The following is a 14,183-nucleotide window of genomic DNA, read 5'->3' as shown; positions in this document are numbered from 1 at the left end:
ATTTCACTTTATTTATATTCAGAGAAAACACATGTATAAAGATATATCATTCTATGCAGTTTTCTTTGATAAACACAGCAGACCTGAAATAATCACTTTATGAAAGTCAAATTTGACTTTCCTCTGGAAAAGGTCCCTGGGAGATTAACACTACACATTATATTTTTTAAAAACATTTTTTTTAAAAAGCCCAATAACTAGGGGAATCAAATGGTGCAATTATTCTCCAATATCCGTCGACATTTCATGACTTTTAAGTAGGTTTCGACTTTATGCATGTCTTTCTTGAAGCAGGAGAGCAGCCCGTAGTTCCGGAACAAGGCGTCCTCATTTCTCTGGTTGGCATCGAAGTTGTCATAGGTGAGTTTAAGCAGAGAAGATCCCCTGGGGCTCCCGTCATCCAGTTCCTGCAAGAGAAGGGCACAAGCCGTGTCAGAGATGCCTTCAAGCGGAGGGTAGGCGTTAAGGAGAGGTACCAGCGATTATCCCCACGCCGCCGGTAAGGTGCGTCAAGGCTGCATGGAGGGGAAGGGGGAGTGGTCCAGGAACCGAACACCCACCCATCGGGGGCATGAAGCTCTGACCTGGTCATTTCCCACAGTTTGAGAAGGCACTGTTCACTCTCTAGCAGTGGCATGCAAACATCTGTTTTTATTAAAGGGAAAGTCCCACATTCTGTAAATCATAGTAGTGTGTTTCCCCTCTGACTTTATAATTGAAAATCACCCAGTTAATCCAGTCATTTCTATGACATCAGTTTATTTGTTATTTGTTTGTAATTGTACATTGTATCTAAACCAGGCACGACAACAATCTTCATGCCTGAATCAATGACTAAGAGCAGGTGACTTTATCCAAACTGTATAACTCTCGGATGTTACACAGCTCTCAAATGGCCTCGTGTCATGTATGAGCTGCTCGGCCATAGCTGCCTTCCATGCATCCATCTCTTTAAATCTGGTACTTGTAGTACTGCATTTATAGTTGGAGAATAAAAATGCAAGAACTATGCAAGACAATAGCATGACTGCAACTAAAAGGCCAGGCTCTAGATGTCCTCTCAAACAGACGGGGGAGGGGAGGGCACATTGAAATGTACGCAGAGCTTGAGCACTTGCAGTGGGCAGTCTTTAGTCTCCCTTCCATCAGGCTACTATTACAGTAGGATGTTTGGGACCTGAGATCACTTTGGCCAGGCTAAACTTGGGCCATTTTACAGCTCAGGCCCATGTCCCATACACCTACCCCCACTCTTTCGCCCTCTTCATCCACTCACATCCTGAGTTGTTTGGGTAAAGTGGAGCATTTCCATTGGCCCCTGCTCCAGTGACATCCTTTCTCATTAAGTTGGAGGATGCCCTGAAAAATGAACCATCTCTGGAATTTGCCTCCCATACTCCTCGCCACCACGTACACAAAGAGATACACGTGAACTCGTGTACTTTGGAATTATTAAAGTTCCACTATATATTATTGAAATATGTTAATGTCCTGCAATTTGCACCTTGCTGTTTAAATATGTATAATTTGTATATTTTTTTGGACATGCCTACTGTCGTAAAATTGCACCTTGCACTTCCATTGAAGGACCCGTTGTCATCTTTGAATACTAATACATTGACAACATATTGATAACTATTGGTTTATGCTTTTCGAGTGAGGCGCCTTCTGCTTTAGTTGTGTTGAAACAGATCAAGGTGTTTAGAGTCCCTGGATGCAAAGATACCTGCTGTGGAATCCGAGAATGGATCTGCTTGGGAGCAAGACGCCTGTAGAACCAGTGTGGACCAGTGAAACGGCAGTGGGATGGTGAGGGTGTGGAAGAGGGGGTGGGGGGACTGGGTGATGGCCAGGGCATGGATAGGTGAGGCAGCTCACTGATTGTTGGTGTGTGGGTGTAGGAAGGTGGCCGGTGACGGGAAGTGGATAGAAGAGTAAGGGAACTCAGCTATTGCAATGGCGCAGAGGGGTCAACTGGATTCTTTGATGGGGATCTGGCCAATGGCGTGAGTGCTATTTGTGGCTTCACTAAAAGAAAGAGGGTCACAACGCAGTAAAATATACTGCTTTTGCCAAATAGGACATAGTGAATTGGTAAAAGTTGCCACCAGTCCAGGGATGGAGGGGCCACCTAGTCAGACCCAAGGAAGTTGCCAGGGCTCATTAGAAACAGAGTGGGCCAAATTCATTACAGTATGCCAAGTTATGAGAATGCCCGGACCGGGCAGTCTGAATGGGGTCAACAGGCAGCATAGCACCTCAGTTAGTCCTTCCTGGCGTTTGTAAAAACAGATTTGGGTGGGGAGTAACCAGCCAACCTGCGATATTGTCCTAAGAAAAGCACGAATGGGGAACCCCAGACTGTTGGCTTCATTACATGTTTGGCAGTGTGGGAAAAAAAAGTGGCAGTAATGCTGTTCCCTGCCACTTTTCCTGCACCGCCAAATTATAATTTTTGGCGGATTGACCGCTGGCAGAAGTACCTCAGCTTGTAGTTGGAGGTAAATCCTTCACTTTACTTCCAAAAACCGGTGGATTTACATTAATTCCACCGGTGATGAATCTACCAGAGATCCCTACAGGGTCGTATGGACTCTAAATAATGGGGAATTACCACCACTTATAATCCCTTGGCTACTCCACGGGACCAAGTGACGATAACAGTAATTGAGTTTGGCGGTATTTGGGTGGATTTACTGCCGGTATACAGCCAAACTTGTAATGAGACGCATCATGTCTCTGAAAGAAGGTAGGTGGTACTGCACCCTAGGAATAGCAATCAAGGGATATCTCAAGTAAACCAGAAAACAGAAAGGTTTCATGCGTCAATTATAAGTGGGCCACCTGCATCTGGACCCCCAACTTACTTTATAGAAGCCCTAAGAGAAGTGCTGTACCCTAGTTTGAGGACATGAATCGGGTGTGACTGAACACAGTAACGGGCTTCTCCACAGGAAGACATTTTCCTGACCCAATGAATCACATTAAGGACATGAGTGTGACAAACCTAAGTGGCAACTTCATAACAGAGAGTCAGGAATTCAAATCATTCCCACCTTTGGGACCCAGCAAACTTGAATGAATAGGGAAAGTGGGTTTATGTACACTAAGCAATATGGACCCTAGTTTGCTGACTAAAACTCACAGATAACGCCTAACTTCAGGCACTTTGCAAGATAAAAAATAAAAACAAGAACTGGAACGCTCCCCCTTGCATTTGGGTCTATATAGCGCAAACCTAGCTTGGAAGAAATGGAGCGCTGTACAAGTAATTTGGGGTTAACAGAGGTCAGTGGAAGGGGAGGTCACGTTGGAGCTTGGATATCCCCTACTACAGGGGTGGTACATACCTAGGAGTGTCCGAACTAGTGGGCCAGGTGTATGGCCGGAATACCGTTAAGGACGACGGCCCCTCCATCGAGGTGTGAGATTACTAGGGTCTTAGGGTATTTTCACCCATAAAGTAATGCTTTTTGGTAGAGGACCCAGTCCACCCCCATCAAGGAAAAATCACTAGATTTTTCTTAAATTCTTAGCTGCCAAGCGGCCCATGCCCTGTATGACAACTTGAGCCGGTCCTGTTTGCATTCTGGGGCTTGTAGGTTTTCCTTCTGTTTTAAATAAACGGGCCTACAAGTCCCAGCATGCACAGTGCAAATCCAGGACTGTCTCAAGATGTTTTGCATGACACTGGGTCACGTGGTAGCTATGGATAGGCAGTCTCTTACTGAGGGATGGCCACTCTATTGCCTCGATCGAGTGCAAGCAAAAGCTGAAAGTGATTGGTTGACCGAATGACTTCATACTGCTGTTACACTATGGGCCTCATTACGAGTCCGGCGGTAACCCTTCCGGTGCTACCGTACTCGTAACATTTTACTGGCGCATGACTTCCCGGTGCCACTGGTGGATTACAAGTCTGGCGGCCCGGGAAGTCAGGCACCGGTAAAATGTAGGTCCCCATTCCCATAAAGTGTCATAGGACTCTACGGGAGTGGGGACTTGGAAGCACCGGCACCGTTGTTAATGGTGCCGGTGCTTCCGTGAATGGTCTGCCTACCGCGGCCGCACCGCCCAGCAGTGTCAGACCTATCGGGTGCCATGGCAGGCAGACTCAGAGTTTTCCGGTCTGGAAACAAGGGTGCCAGTGATCTTACCGGCACCCTTGTTTCAGGACCGACAAACTTGTAATGCGTCCCTATGTTCTCAGTCATTACGGGGCTCGGAGGATAGCTCAGGGGCAATGTGCTTGTTTTGGAAACAAGGCAATGCTGTTCGATACCCAGTACTGCGCCTGGAGGCTGGCATGAAGCGAGTTATACCATTTTTTTTTTTGTATTTAGCCATTTAACAAAATGGTGCATTTTGGTTTAATTGCAGTTGGAATAATTGGCCCAATCCCCCTTTTACCAATCATTGATAAAACTAAACGGCACCTGCACACCTTATCCAAAGATGTACTGAAGTAAGAGACATGTTTTGATCTGCCTAGTGTGTGTTTTTTTTTTTGTGTGATGCATTTTACATTTACAGGATGTGGGAGTAATGGGGATTCTGGGAGCTCAGGAACACGTTGCTAGATTGAGAAGCTGCTGGGGCAGTGGGCATGAGAATGAAGACAGGGCTGCGTGCATTTGGGGGGAGTTGGTAGGGGGGGTGCTCACACTTACCCGGATCAGAGTCTGGATGCCTTCCTCCAGGTCCTTTAGTCTCTCATAGACCTTGTCTGAGCTGCCGAAAACGAAGCTGTTGGTGAGCACGCTGCTGAGGAACTGCACCGGGGTTAGCCAGGACCGAATGAGAGTCAAGGAGAAGCGCAGCAGCTCCATGTCCTGGCAGGGGAGAAAGAGGAGCACTTTGCTAGGGCTCAACAATTGAATGGCAATAACAGAGAGGAACGGAACAGAGGCCGGAAGCTCCTAGAAGAGTGGAATAAGATCGCTGCGAAAAGTCCCCATGTGTCGTATCAAAACATTTCACAAAAATAAGGCAGCCCCCCACCCCGCCCTTCCGAGGTAAAACCCCCAAAAAGAGGGGACACTTCTCCCCCACATCACCCCTTTTATTGCCCACCCATACCCCAAAAAAAAACCAGTAACTAGTAAACTAGGCCCCATGAAAGAGGGGCAAATAATAATAATGTGCATTTATATAGCGCTACGAACCCTCAGGTATCTGAGCACTGTTTATTACTACCCACAGTGTGAGATGCTTATATATGGACCTCGGAAGGATGAAACGCTGAGTTAGGACCTGGAGGGATTTGAACCTGCGTCAACAGATGCTGCACCGATAGCAAAGGGACTCAGGGCCTCATCAGGAGTTGGGTTGTAGCCCTTAAATGCGGTGGTAACAGTATTACCGCCGCATTTAAGGGCTGGCTCTATCACGAGTTGGGCGCTAAACCGGCTGTTTTACCTCCAGCTTTTTTCTGGAGGTGAAAATCCCTGTTTTCAGCGGTATTACAGCTGGCTGTATTAGCCCGCAGTATTATCACCGAAAATTCCCCATTGGATCCAATTGACCCAATCAGGAATGGGGATTTACCGTTAAGGCCCAACCCGTGATCCAGTGGTAATACCACTGGGCTGGTCGGTGCTAGGGCTATTACAGTGGGCGGTATTACAGCAGGAATACAGCCCAACTTGTGATGAGGCCCTCAGTGTGCTACTTGCTGTGCTATCTGACCGGCGATGTTCGTTAGAGCTTACGCCAGATATTACTACCATTTCTCTTGTTCTCGGCTCTCTGCTGTTTTGGCTGCATTATAGGTGTGACCTGAGCATGTGGTGTCTGCATAAGTGAATTATATGCCATGCTGACTTTGGAAACTTGGTACTGAAATGTTCTATGTTTTCTTGTAGATAATGTGACTAAACAAACAAGTTTTTACGTACTGCATTTTAAGTGTAGTATAAAACAGCAAATCTATATACATTTTGATGTATGTTTGTTGTATGGAGGTAGTAGGTTTTGTAATACATTGTTGTATAAAATGTCTAAGTTACTTATTAAAAAAAATTGAAATACTTTTAGAGCGTCTATCTTACACGCGTTGTGTGTGCTGAGCTCTTGCTCGGTTTCTATGCACTGTATCTATAGGTGTCGATGCAATGAATCCTCGGTAGGGTTTAGGGCTGAGTCGTCCCCCTTAGAATCTAGGGGCCCGATTAATGGAATTTTTTGCACGATTCAAAGTGACTTTGCACTGCTGAAAAGTGACTTTGCACTGCCGACACAAAACCTGATTCATGGACCTGTGGAAAGTGTATTTTTGCAGTGCAAAGTCAGTGCAAAGTTCATTTTGCACTGCAGAAATACCCTTTGCACAGTTCCATGAATCGGGGTTTGTGTCGGCAGTGCAAAGTCACTTTTCAGCAAAAAATTCCTTGAATCGGGCCCTAAATTTATAACATTTAGGATACACAGTAGCAATATGTGCCATGTAATGTAAGTCTAGGGGCCTAACACAGCAGTACTTGACAAATGTTACTCTCTGGTCATAAGGTAGCAACAGCTAGCAAATGGCTTGAGTACCAGGGCATACCGTGGATGGCAGTGCCTGCAAAGCCCTACCAGATCACACAAATCCGAAACTGTTGGCTTTTCCAATGCCAATTGCTCTTAGCATTGACCCAGTAACTGAAAGATATTGCGTTAGGGCCAGTGCTAGAAATGACCGCGACTTGTTTTATTCACTGTAAGAACAGACATAGTTCCACGCGGCCAATCTTACAGTTTTTAGCAGTGACGTGGATGACTTACCTCCAGCTTCTAGCTTAAGTTAAACCATCCATCTTACAACCAGAATTCCTAGTATGGCGGTGCAGTAATGCAGCAGTAAAGTGGTGGCAATAGAATCCTTACGACCAGAATTCCTAGTACAGCGGTGCAGTAATGCAGCAGTAAAGTGGTGTTAGTAGAATCCTTACGACCAGAATTCCTAGTACGGCGGTGCAGCAATGCAGCAGTAAAGTGGTGGTAATAGAATCCTTATGACCAGAATTCCTAGTACGGTAGTGCAGTAATGCAGCAGTAAAGTGATGTTAATCGAATTGGCCATACAGCCGTATTCTTAACGAGGCGCGTAGCTTCCTCGACAAAGTTTTTTTTTCTTTTTTTACCATCAATATCATCACTGGTTATGAATGCTGCAGCTTTGAAAAACAATAAACTTACATGCAAATAAATCCAAGGCAGCTGACTAGTACTAGTCAGCCAGTACTCATTTGGGCGCCTTCTAAATCACCACATTACTTCATTATATACTTTTAATAATTATCGCTACCTAATGACCATGGTGTTTATTTTTCTTAATGTTTTGCTATTTCACACATATTTCAAATATGTTACATTTCTTGTTTTGGAAATGGTTCATGTACAAATAGGGGCAATAACTGCTGTTAAATGACACTCTAATTCATTCTTTTAGCAGTCCATTAATAGTAGTTATTGCATGTAAATGTGATCAATGACGTCTAATGAGAGCATTGAATTGTCGGGAGGACCATAGCAGACACTGACATAGCAGAGGGCCTATAATGGTTGTGCAAGACTTTGCTCCCAACATTCCATTTGTTCTCCTTTGCCTCTCCATGTTAAATTCAGAGCAATCTGCCTCCGCTCTGTTTTAGTTCCCTTTATCTTGCTTTGGTGTACTGACTTGCGGCTTGGGGCAATAACAATATTTATTGACAGGTTTCACTGAAAATGATTTCAAAAATCAGGCAAATGTTGCCAAAGTAAGTGCATAAAGAGCGAAACATGATATATGAATGACAATTACGTGCAATGTTTTTCTATGCGGTTCCCTGTGAAATTCTGAAATGTTCTGTGTGGTTTGTCAATTCTAGTGACCTGTATACATGTACCTTTCAGCGTCTCCCTTCCTTCTATGAGTACTTCTTCATATGGGTACCAGACCTTGCAGCCCTCGCCCTCTCTTCTAGTACTGCTCGTGCATATATATATATATATATGTATACCACACCTTTCAGCCTCACCCTTTCTTTTAGTACTGCTACTGCATATGGGTACTAGATCTTTCAGCTACTCCCTTTCTTCCAGTACTGTTTCTTCCTATGGGTGCCAGACCTTCCACCACTGTCCCTTTCTTCTAGTACTGCTTCCGCATATGGGTACCAGACCTTCAAGCCACCTACTGTGTTTCTTCTAGTACTGCTTCGGAGCATGGGTTCCAGACCTCCCAGCCACCCACTGTATTTCTTCTAGTACTGCTTAGGCGTATGGGTAACAGACCTCCCGGCCACCCACTGTATTTCTTCTAGTACTGCTAAGGCGTATGGGTAACAGACCTCCCGGCCACCCACTGTATTTCTTCTAGTACTGCTTAGGCGTATGGGTACCAGACCTCCCGGCCACCCACTGTATTTCTTCTAGTACTGCTTAGGCATATGGGTAACAGACCTCCCGGCCACCCACTGTATTTCTTCTAGTACTGCTAAGGCGTATGGGTAACAGACCTCCCGGCCACCCACTGTATTTCTTCTAGTACTGCTTAGGCGTATGGGTACCAGACCTCCCGGCCACCCACTGTATTTCTTCTAGTACTGCTTAGGCGTATGGGTTCCAGACCTCCCGGCCACCCACTGTATTTCTTCTAGTACCGCTTAGGCGTATGGGTAACAGACCTCCTGGCCACCCACTGTATTTCTTCTAGTACCGCTAAGGCGTATGGGTACCAGACCTCCCGGCCACCCACTGTATTTCTTCTAGTACTGCTTAGGCGTATGGGTAACAGACCTCCCGGCCACCCGCTGTCTTTCTTCTAACAGACCTCCCGGCCACCCACTGTATTTCTTCTAGTACCGCTTAGGCGTATGGGTACCAGACCACCCAGCCACCCACTGTATTTCTTCTAGTACTGCTAAGGCGTATGGGTAACAGACCTCCCGGCCACCCACTGTATTTCTTCTAGTACTGCTTAGGCGTATGGGTACCAGACCTCCTGGCCACCCACTACGTTTCTTCTAGTACTGCTTAGGCGTATGGGTACCAGACCTCCCGGTCACCCACTCTGTTTCTTCTAGTACTGCTTTGGCATATGTGTACCAGACCTCCTGGCCACCCACTCTGTTTCTTCTAGTACTGCTTTGGCATATCGGTACCAGACCTTCATGCCACCCACTATGCTTCTGTTACTACTGCTCCTTCATTACATATGGTACCAAAATGCATAGCTTACCGATCGCTGCTGAGCATCATCTTTCCCAGTAGGGGCAGGAATGGTCTCTGAGCAACAAAATGCTGCCTGATAAATCCTGCTAGATTGTCTCTGTTCATCAGAAATGTAGGTCCCCTCCTGTAAAAAATAAAATTATAAATAAGAACCCTGATAATGTTATGGAGAAAAGAATGTACTTTAGAACTTGAGAAAAAGTCCAACCTTATTGCCATGCAACCCGTAACACCTGCTGTGTTCTCTGTACCCCCACTTGTGCTAGCCCCACTGTTTTACACAGTGAAAGTCAACTCATCAATAGAGATAGTGCCTGTGAGCAGGGATGGAATCTGTGCGCTGTAATTGGTGTGACCACCCTACGAACGAATGACGCTTTGCACCATGCAATCATAGTGCAGCGCCAGGTAGGGATTGGTCAGTGTGGTGCATGGGCGGAGTCAGTGAGTGGACATCATTTTGGAGCGCCACCTAGGGATTGGTCGGTGTGGTGCCTGTGCAGAGTCAGTGAGTGGACATAATTTTGGAGCGCCACCTAGGGATTGGTACATGTGGTGCATGCGCTGACTCAATGAGTGGGAATCATTTTGGAGCGCCACCTAGGGATTGGTCTGTGTGGTGCCTGTGCAGAGTGCGTGAGCGAACATAATTTTGGAGCAACACCTAGGGATTGGTCCGTGTGGTGCATGGGTGGAGTCAGTGAGTGGACATCATTTTGGAGCGCCTCCTTGGCGGAGCTGGTTTATGGGCACTATTTCTGAGGAAGTCTTGAAAGTGGCAAGCGCGTAGAAGACGTACACCAGACTACCCCAGAATGCTGCCGCTCCCTGCAACAAATAGCACGGTAGATGTTTAGTTCGGTGCAGCTTGCCTCCATGCTGTGGCGACCATCTCCCTGAAACGCAGCCCTGGAGGCACAATGATACCAACCAGACCACTGCTCAGCACTAGTGTAAAGGATGTAGCCTAGCAGGGCAGTGGGTGGCTGGACCACACGAGGCTTTTGAAAGGTTGTGTGCAGAAGGGCCCGAGTGCTTTCACAGGGGTGCTGGCATAGAGATGCTAACAGCCCCCCAGTTATACTCCATGAGGTATTAGAGAATCAAGGTGCACAGTTGAGAAGGGGTGTGCTCTCTGGCAGACCAACAAACCACCTGCCCCAATTGGAGGACAGTGAATACACAACCCTCATGTTACACAAAACACTCAATAGACGGATGCCCTCATTAGGGGTGAGCGAAATTATTCCCTCCATTTTCTGTTGGCATGCATGAGACTGTTACTTATTTTTCCACTTTTTAGCTCATTTTCGTTTGCGTGAAATGTCAGCCTATAATGGTGCCAAAATCTTTCACAACCTCCAAATTGTCTGACATTTTGGCGGAAACCGCCATGTCGAGAAAACGACTGAAAGGGCCATTTCACTGTGTGTGCAAAATTGGTGAAGCAGGTGGATTTTGCCAAAATGCACTACTTTTTCAGCACGCCGAGTTTGGGAGGTGTTGCTACCACCAGCCCTCGCACTCGTCAGACATTGAGCATTGGATATTATGTGTTATATTTATGATGCAAGCAGGCCCGGCTCCAGGACTTTTCATCCGGGTGGGCCCTGTTTGTGATCAGAGGGGCCGAATTTCCATTGGCTGTGGGTGTAGGAGCACCCTAAACACATGGAGCCAGCATTCCCAGATCCATGATCCGGCAAGAAATGTCTTCCTGGATCCAGAAAGAGCCATTTGCACCCTTCAATTGGTTTAGTCTGTTGGACTGCTTTAAGCAGCCTGGATTCAGACCTAGGTTGTTAGGACCAGGGGCGAGACACTTACCCCTAAGACTACTTGAATGGATGCTTCTTAGGATTGCACTAAGTGGCAGAATTACAAAGGGATTCATGGGCAAGACTGACAGAGGGCCCTGGGTAGGTTGGCTATGGGGGTAGAGATTAGGATGGAAGTAGTTAATGCTTGTCACTAGGGTGACAAATATTCCATGCTTTTAAGTGGTTTTGCTGACAAAGTGATTTCCCTCGGATCACTACACTATCAAAAGTGTTATCTCTCCTCTTCCATCCACTCCTTTGTTCCCTTCCATAAACTCCCACACTACTTTGACTTTCCATTCGCTACTCACTTCATCTTCCCTCCTTTCCCCCTTCTCCATAAGGAAAGCTATTGTCAAAGCATGAAAAATTAACAACTGTATACTGCAGACCCCTGAACAACAGCCTGAGAGGTGAATCACAATTAATCACGTCCTATGAACAAATGTTATGTATCTTTTTTTAAATAAATGCTATACATGAGTTATAAAAACAGTACAGAGAGAAGGAGAAGCAAGCAAAATAGTGTGGCAACATCAATGTACCAGCTTCCCTTCATTTCCATCTGCTCTTCCCTTTCTGCTATAGCCACTCCTCCACCGTTCACCCTCAGTCACCTTCCATGCCCTTCCCTGACCACCATTCCCATCTACCGCTACTTCCATCTTCTCCCACCATGTCTTCTTGGCCTGGCTCAGAGAATCGAGGATGATACCTTCTCCTCTGAAATGGCCGAACAACGAAACCCCCAGTACTTTATTTAATTTCAGATGGTGTCCGCTCAACAGTGCCTCTCTGAACACTGTGGCTACTCCCAGCAAGCCACGTAGGAGGTGTGTATGGTCCTGCCATGTTTTTGTGAAACAAAGAACCCCCTCCAGAATGCTGAAGCAAGGTATAGGATATTTGATTTCGTACAAAATTACATTTTTCAGTTTTGCAACACATTTTAATTGGGTTGAGAGTTCTGGCTAGAGGTGTTGTGAGCTGGAGGGCCTCATTACAAGTGTGGCGATCCGGAAATAGGGGTGCTGGTTGCACTGTACCGGCACTCTTTCCAGACCGCCACACTACAACTCTGCCTACCTGGACCGTTGCGCATGGCAAGTCTGACCTGCCGGGTGCAAGGGCCCTGGTAGGCAGAGTTGACACAGAAGCACCGGCAACGGTAGCAACGGTGCCAGTGCTTCCGTGTCTCCATTCCTATCGAGTCCTACAGGGCTCCATGGGAATGGGGACTTACAGTTTACGCCGCCACTTGTGCTATCCCGGGCCACCGGGACTTGTAATGTCCCAGTGGCACCGGGATCTCTGGCGGTGGAAAGTGTTATGAGTCCGGCGGCAAGCCGCCGATAGCACCGGCAGGTTTCCGTCTGACTCATAATGAGGCCTGGAGTCCTAAATGTCGGGCGAGCCAAAGGTTTCAGCGCCCTGCTATAGGTGATGGCTCTCACCTATAAATCCACATGCATTCAACCAGTGCTCTCGCACTCTGTTCTATCCCTTCATCAATAATCTGTATTTATTGAAGGGGAACTTGGTATTGGGTGCTTTTGGTGAACACATGGATGTTGCAAAGACTTAACTTCGCAGGATAAGCGCCACCTAGAACTGGGAGGACCGGAGCGCTACTTACAAAATCGGTATATATGTCCACTGCGATCTGATGCAAGCGTCGAGCCCGGGCCACCGCGTGATTGAAGAGGCTTGACAGGGGGGCCGCAGGGTAAGCCGAGACCTCTTTCTGAGACTGCAGTGATAGGGCAAGAACTGCCAGAAGCACGGGAGAGAAGAAGAAACCTGGAAAGGAACAGATTGGTCAGAATAGCAGGAAACCCTTCTCGCGACACTCCAGACGTGACCAGGAATAGGGGGCAAAGGCATTGCTGGAGCTGTAGCTCATGGCAGCCTCCTTGAGGTTGGCAACACAGAGGTTCTATAAGTCCCTGCTCGCCCAGGAGGCTGCAGAGGGTGAAACAGCACAGAGAGAAAAACTAAAGCGGGGCTGCAGAATTTGAAAGGAAGGATGGCGTCTGATTGGCTGGATGCAAATGTTCAGCTATTTCCATCCCAAGGGCGACTTTATCACCTCTTGCTCAATCAGATGACGGTTCAAAACCACAGTTGCTACCAAATATTTGTCAAAAACATTAGAATTTGTCCAACCCAATTAACATTTGAAAATATACATTGCACGTTTATAAGTATGTTGTACTTCTAATGCCATACATTGAATTATCTGGTCCCAGGGCTCTTTGTGCACTAGAAGTTCGTTCATCTCAGCCCGCTGCCTATTTATTTATTTATTTAATTATTTAATTTGGAGTTTTGCATTGTGCTGCTTGCAAGCAGATTTGCTGGACATGCCCATATTTATATGGTGCCATAGACCCATAGTTGCATATCTATGACCTCTGACTGCTGCTGAGCCTTTCCTTTATCAAAATGACCTTGGAACAGCTGGAAATACACCTATTCTTCACAAGAGAGTATAAACTCCTCAGTAACTCCCTTAACTTCAGGCGTGGCGATTTGTACTTACTGTGCTATATGACCAAATACAAGGTGAACTGCTTGTATTTCTTATTTCTTTTTTTTTAAATGCTTCAATTTGTTAATGACAATAATTTTCAATGGGAAGATACGAACCAAAGAGAAATACTCAAGCCAAGCTTAATAAGCAATCAGCTGTCCTGATCCTAAAGCAAGCTACTATAATAAAAAAATCTTTGTATTTTTTTTTAGCTTTTACCTGTACTAGCATTATCTGTAGCACTATAAAAAAACTTTAAAAATGTTTAGCTATTGAAATAAAATAAAATTACCTGACACCATTTTTCTTTTGGTAGCGCGCGGTGTGGTTGCGTACAGGCTTGAAGACGGAGGATTGTAGGTTTAGTTGCCTGGAGAGCATCTGACTATTTATACACAAAAAAACCTATTGATATTTACCAATTCATCTATGTTTACATTTAAACATAACTGGCGCCGTCCAATCAGATCTCCGCTCATACATACATGTATGTTTGGAAGGTGGCAGTGGCCTCCCGATTATCTCCCTGATAAATAATTATGCAGGTTGTTCCATGCTTACATTCACTAGTCCTGTCTCTTGCCTAATCATTCTCGGAGCTGGTTCATCAAATATAGAATGAGGACGTAGGC

General features: G+C 46.1%; 1 protein-coding gene across 1 annotated transcript; it reads right to left on the bottom strand.

The window, feature by feature from the left end:
• On the bottom strand, positions 1–13,907 carry LOC138521312 (somatotropin-like). Its single transcript, XM_069634056.1, has 5 exons — positions 13,844–13,907; positions 12,655–12,818; positions 9,206–9,322; positions 4,671–4,832; positions 1–407 (listed from the first exon to the last, which is right to left on the bottom strand). Exons 1-5 carry the CDS (start codon positions 13,851–13,853, stop codon positions 207–209), a joined length of 654 nt encoding a protein of 217 aa, XP_069490157.1. The 5' UTR covers positions 13,854–13,907; the 3' UTR covers positions 1–206.
• Between the last annotated feature and the right edge of the window lie 276 nt (positions 13,908–14,183).

Source organism: Ambystoma mexicanum, chromosome 13 (genome assembly GCF_040938575.1).
Source record: "Ambystoma mexicanum isolate Mex_15411 chromosome 13, UKY_AmexF1_1, whole genome shotgun sequence".
In the NCBI taxonomy this organism is placed as follows: domain Eukaryota; kingdom Metazoa; phylum Chordata; class Amphibia; order Caudata; family Ambystomatidae; genus Ambystoma; species Ambystoma mexicanum.
The sequence above is the reverse complement of the archived record's forward strand: the minus strand, read 5'-3'. Positions and strand labels throughout refer to the sequence as shown.

Bases quoted from the DNA above. Each gene is read 5' to 3' on its own strand.
- LOC138521312 (XM_069634056.1), bottom strand. The intron at 9,323-12,654 runs GTAAGTAGCGCT...TATTTTTTACAG, and splicing joins TGGACATATATACCGATTTT to GAGGGGACCTACATTTCTGA. The intron at 408-4,670 runs GTAAGTGTGAGC...CTTCTCTTGCAG, and splicing joins GCATCCAGACTCTGATCCGG to GAACTGGATGACGGGAGCCC.